Source organism: Carassius carassius, chromosome 40 (assembly GCF_963082965.1).
Source record: "Carassius carassius chromosome 40, fCarCar2.1, whole genome shotgun sequence".
Lineage (NCBI taxonomy): Eukaryota > Metazoa > Chordata > Actinopteri > Cypriniformes > Cyprinidae > Carassius > Carassius carassius.
The window spans coordinates 24,513,612-24,526,416 of record NC_081794.1 but is presented as its reverse complement, the minus strand read 5'-3'; the positions used below and the strand labels follow the sequence as shown (position 1 = coordinate 24,526,416).

Here is a 12,805-nt window from a genome sequence, read left to right as displayed (position 1 = left end):
TTTTTGTTATGTATATAATTCCACATGTGTTAATTCATAGTTTTGATGCCTTCAGTGTGAATCTACAATTGTCATAGTCATGAAAATAAAGAAAACTCTTTGAATGAGAAGGTGTGTCCAAACTTTTGGTCTATACTGTACGTAAAGCCATGTATGTACACAAGAAGTCCAGTGCATCAAATTCTTAATTTGGGGAAGTCGTGGCCTAGTGGTTAGAGAGTTTGACTCCTAACCCTAAGGTTGTGGGTTCGATTCTCGGGCCGACAATACCACGACTGAGGTGCCCTTGAGCAAGGCACTGAACCCCTAACTGCTCCCCGGGCGCCACGGCATGAATGGCTGTCCACTGCTCCGGGTGTGTGTGTTCACTGCTGTGTGTGTGCACTTTGGATGGGTTAAATGCAGAGCATGAATTCTGAGTATGGGTCACCATACTTGGCTGAATGTCACGTCACTTTAAATGTTAGTACGTACTGTAGTAGTTAAAAGACATTTAATATAAAGTGGGTCCAAAATAATTGTGGTTACCCACGTCGAACAGTTTCTGCAGTTGAAAAGGCAATAGAGAAGAAAGACCAACAGTCTGTTTGATGAAAAATACGGTGTAAAAATACAAATAAAACAGATTATTAGGGAGAGGATATTTCAGCACCTCACAAAAAAAATCTGTCAGTAGTGATGGAAAAGAAGCATTGCACCATTAGAATAATTGACGGACACACACTGAGTGCTCTTAGAATGGTGTTCAACTTTCAGACTGTGCTCCTTTGAGATGGGGGTGCACGCATGCTTTCGTGAGAGTTTTCCTTATGTCCAGCATGTGAAGTCTCACACCAGAGGACAACAGATCAGGTCTACGCTCGGAAATCCCCCCCGAAGTGTCTGATCTGGTCTTCGGTCATGGAGAGGTAGGTGGCTCTCATGGTTGGAGAGTACTGTGAAAAACATCCACACAGAAGTCACAGACTGACAATATATACATTGCTAAGAATTTGTAAGCAAAAAAAAAAAAACATTTTTCAAGAGTGAGATGAAAATGAACTACACTTTTTGTGTTTGGTGTGGACTACAAGTTTGCTGATGACGCCAAAGCAGGTTCTTTTAGCTAGACTCTAAGAAAATAAAATTCTAGAATTTACTCAGTCTAAACCTGTATTAGTTATTAGCTAACAAAAGGGTTTGTAAGGCATGCTAGTATGGAAGCATATGGGTAGCATTATTCAATTTGGAATGTAATATGCAAAATGACAATGCAATATGTAAAATGACAATGCATTTCTGTATTTACATTTACATTTTCCAATACATTTGTGCAACGTTTGGTGCAAAATGAAAATGAAAATTAAATTACATAATTTTCATTTGCCATTTCATACACCATTTTAATATGTAAAAATACTAATTTTAATGCTTTATAAGTTGCAAAATTAAAATGAAAATGTATTACAGAAATGATTAGATATGTATAACCTGTTCAAGCAAAAACTGTGGCAAAATGATAATTTAAATGCTATTTTTCTTAAATGCATTAACACTCACAGTCAAGACACTTACGATTTCATTTTCATTCAATGTCCCGCAATGAATGTAGCAAAATTCAATGTGCACATTGAAAATGCATTCCGGGCCGATCACGTCTCCGCCCCCTCCCGACACGTCAATCACTGCGTGAACAAGGCGGGGCTTGCAGAAGGTCAGAGACTCAAATCTCAAGAAGAGGATTCAAGTGAGAGAACATGGACAAGACAGTTGGTCCGTGTACGTTTTGATAATTTCGGTTTATGGCTTCAATATTTCATTTGCACTTGTGGGCGGAGCTGAAACGCTGCTTTCATCTGATTGGTCGAATCGCTCAACCTTCAGCTCGGTCTTTTCATTCTTTCAGGCAGAATAAGAGTCAGTGCGAGTGAAGCACTGTAATGTCTGAAACTACACTCACTGTTAATTAGCATAATAATTTAATCAGATGTAGCTGGGCACATAATTCGTGCTGCTGCGACTTGCAAGAGACCCCGTTAAATTATTTCTAGGTTGTATACTGTATTGTATAAATATTGTCCCACTGATAAAAACAGTGCAAATAGTTCTGTCTCCTTGGATAACAGTGAAGTGGAAATAAATATAGTTTAATTTATGAAATAAAATTAAATAGGATTTTTTGGGAAGGTAAGTCTGGCGAGTTACACAGCAACACGAGTCAGTAGAGTCTGAAGATCTGAGCTGAATTTGGTGAAACATTAAAGTTCTAGTCTGTGTCAATTACTCTCATAATAAATAATAATTATAATGTTACCCGTATTTTTCGGTATAAGTTGCATCAGTCCAAAAATACGTCATGACGAGGAAAAAAACATATAAGTCGCATTTATTCAGAACCAAGAGAAAACATTACCGTCTACAGCCGCGAGAGGGCGCTCTGGGGTAGGCTACAGGAGCACTGAGCAGCATAGAGCTAATTTTACTATTTTTATTTAGAAATGTAACTATTAATTTTTACAATTATTTATTAATGTCCCACACATTAATGTCTTACCATGAGAGTGGTAAATGTTACAGACATGGAACTGTTCAGTCTATTATTGATTTTTATTTCCACTTCACTTTTATCCAAAGAGAGAGAACTATTTGCACTGTATTTATCAGTGGGACAATATTCATGCAATACTACAACCTAGAAATAATTTGCAGGTCTCAGCAGCACGAATTATGTGCCCAGCTACATCTGATTCAAATATTATGCTAATTAACAGTGAGTGTAGTTTCAGACATTACAGTGCTTCACTCGCACTGACTCTTATTCTGCCTGAAAGAATGAAAAGACCGAGCTGAAGGTTGAGCGATTCGACCAATCAGATGAAAGCAGCGTTTCAGCTCCGCCCACAAGTGCGAATGAAATATTGAAGCCATAAACCGAAATTATCAAAACGTACACGCACCAACGGTCTTGTCCATGTTCTCTCACTTTAATTCTCTTCTTGAGATTTGAGTCTCTGAACTTCTGCAAGCCCTGCCTTGTTCACGCAGTGATTGAAGTGTCAGGAGGGGGCGGAGACGTGATCGGCTCGGAATGCATTTTCAATGTGCACATTGAATTTTGCTACATTCATTGCGGGACATTGAATGAAAATGCAATCGTAAGTGTCTTGACTGTGAGTGTTAATGCATTTAAGAAAAATAGCATTTAAATTATCATTTTGCCACAGTTTTTGCTTGAACATGTTATACATATCTAATCATTTCTGTAATACATTTTCATTTTAATTTAGCAACTTATAAAGCGTTAAAATTAGTATTCATTTTACATATTAAAAATGGTGTATGAAATGGCAAATGAAAATTATGTAATTTAATTTTCATTTTCATTTTGCACCAAACGTTGCACAAATGTATTGGAAAATGTAAATGTAAATACAGAAATGCATTGTCATTTTACATATTGCATTGTCATTTTGCATATTACATTCCAAATTGAATAATGCTACCCATATGCTTCCATATGCTAGAGGCCACTACAATCGGACAGCAAAATGCTCTTGTAAAAGCATTCCGACCTCCTACCAACAGGGAACGTGCTCTACATAGCTCATCTGTGTCTAACATACATCTAACAGATGTATATCTATGAGGATCCATGCCAGGAGTGAAACAGGGAAAAATATCAAAGATTTTATTCAAATGCATGGGAAAAAAACAAAACAAAACAAGGGATGAATTAAAAAGATCAAAGAACAAAGGGACTGGGACAATAATACTGTAATCACACAGCAACTTACGCGGTTTCTATATGGCTGAGAGTAAAGCTCCAAAAAGAATTTTATTGTTTGGGTTAAAATAAGGAAGAAAAATAAGAACAGAAACATACAAACAGAGAAACATACGAACAAACAAAGAAAAAACGTAAAAGAAGCTATTAGCAGAAGACCGTAGAAAGCCACTGGCCATCAAAGAACAAATAGAAGTTTAAGGGTAGAAATAATCATAGCAAGAGTTTGAAGTCAGCATGAAATCGAAATTTAGCCAATTTACTCAAATATTTGCCATTAAGCTTTTTTTTGTTATGATGAGCACAGATGAATTATGCACAAGAATAAATACTAAGTACACTACTGTTCAAAAGTGGGTGTTGGGTCTTTTTTATGTTTTTGAAAGAAGTATAAATCATTCAACAAGACATTTATTTAAGCAATAATACATTATTAAATACATTTTTTAGCCAATATAGAAATCTTTAGTGTAACATGATCCTTCAGGAATCTGCTGTCATATATTTTGATGCTCATAAAGCATTGTGCTGCCTAATATTTTTTGTGGAAACTATTACATCTTTTCTTTTGTGTACAGGAACAGTTTTTATTTGAAATAGAAATCAATTCTGAATAAAAGTATTAATTTCTTTAAATAAAATACATACTTTTGAACATAAGTGTGCATATGGCCAATTTTGATTTCATGTTGACCCTTAAAATGATTGTGAAACAGGTTAATCTTTGGTATGAATTAGTCATTGTATCAACATGAGTGTAGTGTATGTGTGGGTCATGAGAAGGGCTTGGCCTCTGGAGCCCAACGCACCGAAGGAGGAGGAGATCCCCTCCCGATCAGAGGCACGTTCTCATAGCGCGGGTTTCCTCCAAACAGCGCAGACTGGTTCCTGTCAAAACAAGACAGTGATAAATGAAAAGAGAAAATGAGGCCGAGAGTTCAAGACAGAGTGAAAAAGGAAACTTTTCGAAATAATAAAGTAAGTGAACTTTATCTAATGTTCCTCAAGAAAGGAAAATCATTCAACATCTCCTCTCTTTTAGATCCAAAAGTTATTGAATTGCACTGTCACACAAAATTCAGACACATCGATCTGAAAACAGGAAATCACAGAACATGAAAAGGAATAAATGATGTGTAAGGTTGACTGACGGGGGTGCGTTGGTCACAGTCTGTGTTGGAGGGTGCAGGCTGGTCTGGCTGCCCATGCTGCTACTGTAGCTGCAGAAGCTGTGCATGTTGCCCTGCTCTGAATGGTGGGACATCATTCGCCGGGTCTGAGGGTTAAATGGGTCCCCTTCATCAATGTCATCATAATCTCTATCTCTATGGAAAGAAAAAGAAGCATTGTTTATACAGAATGAAAACTATGTACAGCGTGACTCGGCATGCCATACAGAATCTAAACAATCTCTTGAATCTTGGTCAAACTGTTTTTCAAGCAGTTTTTCATATCTTTTGACTAGTAGGTAGTGCTGTACAGAGTTATATGCACTATAGTCAATGCAAGTGATCTTAATGCATTCTGTGTGTATGTACTGTACCTGTTGGCAATCTGTCGCCACGCTCTCGGGATGGCACACAGCATGACAGAGAAGGCACAGGCAGCCAGGAGAGAGAACAGAGCGAGATACAGTAACCCCTCCACGCCGTCATAACACACACCTATCAGAGCATCCAGGTAGTCCTGAAAACACACACATCCCACAAGAGATTAAGATGCATTTAACAAATTGCTAAAATCTCACTAATCTCACAGCATCACATTAGACAGAAGCAGGTGGAACATTACGTGTGCTCCGTACCTTATTGAGTCCTCGGCAGTCTAGAAGTGCAGTTAGCTGATGTAGACTGGCCTCTGAATTATTCAATAAATGCTGAATACTCAGTAAATCTCTCTGAAAAGAACCACACACAATTGCTATGAAAAATCAGTACAATACAATAAAACGCATTTATTCACATATTCAAAATGTTCATGACATTTTACATTCAATTTCCATATAATAATAAATATAATGTTATATTTCATAAAATTAATGTATTACATATAAAAATATGAATCATTTTACATTACATTAATAATTTTATTACATTTAAATTCATTTTTAATATGCAATGTAAGCCATATTGGACAAAAGCATATGCTACATGCATACATATAAATGATTTAATGGTAAAGGCATATTCTGAATAGAGCACAAAATATTAAAGGAATGCACAAGTCTGTATAGGGCACACTCACCTCAGCTGTGGGGAACAGAGGCACTGCAAACTGCAGGAGACCTTGGATCTGGATCTGCATGGTGGTCAGGGATCTCTGGAAGACAGTCAGGGACTGCAAAACAAACTAATTCAGGATCAGTCTGCTTTGTTTATGGGCTAACTAACAACATCCACAGTTTACACATCACAGGTTCTGTTCATCATGGAAGGGTCTCGAGTGCAGTTCCACTCTCAACCAGCAGAGAGAGAAACTGCACCGTCCACAGATAAACACACCTGGTAACACTGACAAGTCTCAAATCTATATAAATGACCATATCAGAAAGGAAGAAAAAAATCCACATAAATAAATTAATATAAAATCTTTAAGAAAAAACAAACAAACAAAAAAACATTGTGTCTGGAGGCATGGATTTGTTAGTATATTCTAGGGATGATATTGTTGCTATAAAAAATAATAATGTGATTTTTTATTGATAAATATGATATCCTTATTTAGTCAGGCTTTAGATGTGCTTATGGATAACACACAGACTCCTTGATTTTGTGATGGAATATGACCTAGGCTTTTGTTTTCAAGATTCACCAGCAAGTGGAACAGCAGATAATCAAATATAAAAACCTGATTAAATCTGATTAAATTGATCCACTTTGTTTGTACAATTTTCACCCTCTTGTATTGATTTGAGAGTGAATTAATTCAGTGTGGAAATGTAGCTCTATCCCAGACATCACATACAAAAGGAAGGTAAGAAACAGATAATGAAAAAGCAAAAAAAAAAAACTAATCAACCAAAACTAAAAAGTGACAGAATTAGAGAATTAGAGACTGTGAGACTGAATAAACAGAGGTTAGAAATTAAAGATGAGACCAAGAAAAGGGAATATGATTAAAAAAAAAACAAAAAAACAATCCATCTCATTACAAAAATAATGTCATACATTCAAAATGCTGAAGATGCTCTTTACAGACTGATAATTTGTATGTGAGAGGAACTGAGTGAGTAAAGGACATGCAACTGATCTCTTGTTAGGAACATCTTTGCTTCTCTATCTTTGTGACAACTCTATTGATCTGAGAGAGATGTCTACAGTTTCTCTGTTCTCAAGCTGAACTGCAGCAATCTGAGCTATAGGACACTGGCCTTTTACTGTCTGACCTAAAAACCCTGAGAGATGCAGTGAGACAGGAGAAGTGAGGGAGAAAGACAGAGTCAAGAAAAGAGTGAAGTAGGTGGAGAGAGAGAGATTGAAAAGTAACTGTCGCAGTATCTGTTTTGAGAATTGAGAACAGATTCAAAGTGGATGTTTTCAAACCTACTGAACTATGGAAATTATGTAAAGAGCATTTCAATGCAGTCTTTATACAAAGAAGACAATCACATTGTGATGGGACAAGTAAATTAACTCATTTATTATTATTATTATTATTATTATTAAAAATATACTAATAATTCATAATAAATTAATTCATAATATAAAATGATTGAAAAATGATTTAATCTAATTTAAAAATTAGTATTTTACATATTTTACCCAATGCTTGTTTGTTTTATGCATTTTTGTGCATAAATCCCAAATTAGTCACTTAGGTTTCAATGAAGTTAGGATGCTGTTACAAAATCAATAACATCATGAAATACAATTTATGACTTGAGCTTGCAGTCTGAAAAGAATGTGAAGAGAAACAATAATATAAATAAATACACATCTTTATATTGCATTGCTCTTGCTGACATTTAAAAATATAGCAATATGGAAAAACCTCAAAAACTTATTTTTATTGAATTGATCAAAAATTGTAAATTTCATTTTCAAAAAAATATAATTAGCTATTTTAAGCAGTGCAATGACACTCAATATATATATTTAACTTATTTTTTTTTTCTTTCTCTTAATTACAAAAAGCACTGTTAGAATTTAGTATTAAGTCAAATGAAAAAGATACATTTTAAATTGTGAGGTTGCCGTTTGAAAGAAATCTGAAGACAATGAATAAACATTCCTCTACTACATTGCCCTTGCTGATCTACAAACATTAAATGTTACCATCATAAACCAAGTTGTGAACAAACAACTCCTATAAACTGCTTCTTTTTAACAAATCATTCATAAAAACTAACAATACAGTTTTTAAGTGGTGCAATGACTCACTTATGTATGATTCTTTAATGAAAAAAAATAAATAAAACAAATCTTGCTTTCTCTAAAGAACTAAAAGAAAGTAAAACAAGAATGAAAACAGCATCCTTAGATTTCTTATGATTCACATCTCTAATGAATTTCCCATTTTTAATAGGAAATTAAAGTACACAGTGCAAGTGATAATTTCTATTAAACAAAGTACCTGCTGAAACGGGTTGGGGAGCGTCTGACTGCAGTACAGGTAATAATGCACAATATCTAGAAAAGAAGAAACAGCAAGAAAGAGTGCATTATGAACAGCATAAAAAATAAAAGTGACATGTCTTCAAAATCTGGTTATAACTAAGGGGGCATTCACACTGGCAGATTAGTGTGGAACGGGACACGGTTTGCATGAAAAATCGCTAATGTGAACGATGTCATCGGACCCTGGTGCGCACTGGGGTACCGAACCCGAGACTACCTGGAAAAGGTGGTCCAAGTACGGTTGCTCCCAAACTGTGGCGCGGTTCGCGTGAATGTGCAAGCAACACGGACTCGGGTGCGCACTTGTTCAGGAAGTAAAGTATCCCACGCATGCGTAACACTGTCGATATCATTGTTCGGCACACAAGAGAGCCGAGGTTGATTCCACACACTCCTAAAAGTCAAAATTAAATTAATTAAAATTAAATTTGTAAAAATATTAAAATTAATTATTATACTGTGCATAATAGCATCAAAATAACAAAAAAATTACACCTATGCTCAGTCGCGTTGTGTTCTCCATGCGTTTCCCATGTGCGTTTGCGATGATGTAAAGTGACTGCAAACGCATCTGGGTTCGATACAACTATTGAGTGTGAAATCTGACCAACGCTGCGGGCGGCGCCGGGAACAATCGAGCTCGGGGCTCGGACCACAGCAAACGAGCCCAGTGTAAAAGCCCTCTAAGATCAAATTAATCTTCTGATGGATGACATCCAATATTAACCATAAAGGCTTTGGTACTATTTTCATTTTTGGGTGAAATATTCCTTTAAGTCTTGCGCGCTATGTAAAAGCAGCCTCTGAGGAATCAAATTTTCCTCTTGAGAGGCTCTGTCCTCATGCACCTGAGGGAGCTTCAGTCCGTCTGGTAGTGTAGGAAAATATTATGGCTAAGAACAGGATTAAAGTTACGTAATCAAAGGAATGGCCATTTTACCGATGTATTCAGTCACAGTGATTATAGAGCAGGATTAAAGCTCTCTCAGATTAACCCTTTAAACTATTCAAGCGCTTGATAGTGTAAAAATGCCATTTCATGCAAATTTGTTCACTGAAGAACTATAATCCCCATTCATAATATGAGATTACAGTGAATATAGAGATGACAGTGTAGGTGTATATGTGTCCATGCCTGTTTTTCTCCAAACGTACACTACATACATTCAGAATAAGAGATACACTCACCTGAGCTGATCACATCTTTTGTTTGGTTCATCAGAAATTTGTCTGGAGCAACACAGAAATCACTTGTGCCCTAGAGCGTAAAACACACACAAAAAGAAAATACAATAAATTAAATATAAATATTAAATACACCATATTATATATATATATATATATATATATATATATATATATAAATATAAATAATATTTCCCATGTTTCTTTTTAAGTGTCTGTTATTTCATTACAAAAAAAAAATAAAAAAATAAATAAATAAATAAATTCTATAACTTACTCAAAATGTAATACTTTTTTTTTCAGGATTTTTTTGATCAAGTGCAAAACTTCAAATTAATTAATTTTTTATATAATGTTATACATTGGATTAAATATATATATTTTTGCTGTACAAAAGTATACATTTTTATTTAAAAATATTTTACCAACCCCAAATTGTTGCATGATAGTGTATACATATTCAATAAATATACGGTTCCAAAATGCTTGTATAATTGTATTTCAACTAAACACACTTCTGTTACTGCAGGATGTTTAGGGCGATAGGTGAAGGGATAAATCGAGACGGGAAGCACACATGGCTGCAAACACACACTCATATACTGTAGGCTTGTAGAATAAACTCATGGGTCCTAATGAAAGTGAAGTGACATTCAGCCAAGTATGGTGACCCATACTCAGAATTTGTGCTCTGCATTTAACCCATCCGAAGTGCACACACACAGAGCAGTGAACACACACACACACACTGTGAGCACACACCCGGAGCAGTGGGCAGCCATTTATGCTGCGGCGCCCGGGGAGCAGTTGGGGGTTCGATGCCTTGCTCAAGGGCACCTAAGTCGTGGTATTGAAGGTGGAGAGAGAACTGTACATGCACTCCCCCCGCCCACAATTCCTGCCGGCCCGGGACTCGAACTCACAACCTTTCGATTGGGAGTCCGACTCTCTAACCATTAGGCCACGACTTCCCCTAAAAACAGCTATCTGTTAGACAGGAAGGAAAACACGACAAAAATCATCACACAGACTCTAAACATACTGTATAGGCAACAGGAAGGAATGTCGAAGGAAAAAACAGACATGCAGAAACACCATGCAGACACTCTCACATATAGTCTGCCCATAAACAACTCCAGGCTGTGAAAGGAATACATATTTCTGTCAAAAATACATTTGCATTCAGTGACGATATGATTGTACCATTCTACCAGGAGCAATTTCTCCTACAAGGCAAGAAAACTCAAAACAATTCAGATCAGAATACAAGTGACAGCACAGAAAAGAAGCAAAATACGTGTTGAAAAATAATACAATATACAAAATAATAAAAAAAAGTGACATGCAGTGATCCATGTCCATCAACATTCCCTTCATCCGGTCTCAGAGTATGGTCGTTTTAAGTCAAGTCCAAATCCTGTTGAACTCCTGAGGCTCAATACCTTGTGTTTGTGTTATGCATTAATTCATTAGCCGTGAAGACAGGATCAAAGCCATATGTGTCTGTGTCTAACGCCTGCAGGAAAGATGAGTTCATTACAGACAACTGAGTGTGTCCACTGATGCTGAAGAGGTGGCACATCTACATTTCTCTCTTAATGAGCTGATAGGGGAAATATTTGCAACCTGGAAGTAAACCAAATTAGTCACACACAGAGAAACATAAATAAGTGTATCTGCAAACAGCAGACATGGTGTGCCAACGAGTTAATATTTCAGTGTTTTTTACAATGTTTCCAAAATAAGGTAGGTAAAAAAAACTAATAGGTTAAAAAAAAAAAAAAAACTTTTAAGTGAATAATAATTGGAAAATGTATATCTTGTGAATCATTTAAAGTGATTCCTTAAAAGAACGGTCTCTTAAGACTAATTTGTTCATGAATCAGACTATGCTAGCAATACTTGTTTGTTTTTAATGGAACCAGTGAAAACAGCACAATGTAAAGCTCCATGCTTGTTGTTGCTGAGTTCCACTCACTTTCTCACCATATTCAGGCTGCATTCCATGGAAGCCCATTTCTGCTGATATGGGATAAAAAAAAAAAAATAAAAAAAAAAAGATAATTGACACTTTGTCACAATTCAGACTTTTTTTCTTCCTCACAGTTGCAAAATGACATCTTGCAATTCTGTCTTTTTTTCAGAATTCAGAGTTTATATCTTACAGTTTGGACTTCATATGAATTCAGAATTGTGAGGTAAAAAAAACACTGAAATGTGGGATACAAACTTAAACTGCAAGAAAAACAGTTTAAGATAATTGAAAATAATTGTGATAAAAAAAAGTCATCTGTCTGTAGCAGAAACAAGCTTCCGTAGCAAAGTTGGAGTTTGCATTATATTATATTACATATTTTATATATATACTTTTTTATTTATTTATTTTTTGCTGTGGAATGTGTACATTCAGTAGTGGTAGAACAGCTGTACAGAAAACACTTATGTATTTGGAAATACATTTGTAAGGAACGCATGAACAGTAATTTGTCTACACAGAAAAGCCTCTTTTTTAGCACTATACAAGTTCCACTGACAGGCTCTATTGATTCTTCCATACTGTTAGCTTTTTTGATGGATATAATAGGTTTGTGGGTAGCTTTTAAACTGCATTCATAAGCTGCCAGTTACAGTTATGAGTAGGAGAATAAGTGGGTGAGTGAGTGAAACAGTTTGTAAGAGAAAAGTTAAATGAATCACACCCTGCCATAAAACTTTGCCAAAACTGATTTTCCCACGACTCTACAGGGAAGCTCTCTTAGTTCAGTTCTGAGACTAAATGAAAAGCCTAAATTAATAATAAAAAAAGCAAAACAAAAAAATGCAATTCATTTTATTTAATCTGAATTCATTTAATTGCTTTCATCTAGACTAGACCAGACCACAATTTCATCTAGACGGTGAAATAAACAAAATGCTGTTGTGGAAGTAATGTCTGAATCAAAAAAACCATCGGGCCTTTTACCTGAAGATGGACCTCCATTCAGTGCTTACCCTTTCTTTTATTTCTTCTTCGTTCATTGATGTGGTTTAATGAAATCTGCCACTTTTAACTTTTCCCAATTAACACATAAACCACAGCATTTTTGATTGCACACACACCCACATCAAACACAATAAATTGGACTTTTATCACCTTCTTCAGGCAAGAAGACATGAACAAGATGACATGAACAAGCTTTTGATAGCGACGGACTGACTGTGACCCGCCTCAAATGGATATAAAACCATAGATAATGACCTG

General features: G+C 35.7%; 1 protein-coding gene across 5 annotated transcripts in view; it reads right to left on the bottom strand.

The window, feature by feature from the left end:
* Positions 1-376: 376 nt before the first annotated feature.
* The window catches only part of LOC132122460 (protein tweety homolog 2-like), a 51,547-nt gene continuing 39,118 nt past the window's right edge, over positions 377-12,805 (bottom strand). For 2 of the 5 annotated variants that reach the window (XM_059532742.1, XM_059532741.1), the window contains 9 exons: positions 9,568-9,637; positions 8,336-8,391; positions 6,008-6,112; positions 5,568-5,660; positions 5,307-5,449; positions 4,915-5,088; positions 4,573-4,651; positions 3,774-3,800; positions 377-935 (listed from right to left, as the gene is read on the bottom strand). In XM_059532742.1, coding sequence (XP_059388725.1) covers positions 855-935; positions 3,774-3,800; positions 4,573-4,651; positions 4,915-5,088; positions 5,307-5,449; positions 5,568-5,660; positions 6,008-6,112; positions 8,336-8,391; positions 9,568-9,637 — 828 coding nt within the window. In that variant the 3' untranslated portion in view covers positions 377-854. The remainder of the gene's footprint in view (positions 936-3,773; positions 3,801-4,572; positions 4,652-4,914; positions 5,089-5,306; positions 5,450-5,567; positions 5,661-6,007; positions 6,113-8,335; positions 8,392-9,567; positions 9,638-12,805) is intronic. The other 3 variants (XM_059532743.1, XM_059532744.1, XM_059532745.1) reach the window with 3 other exon arrangements.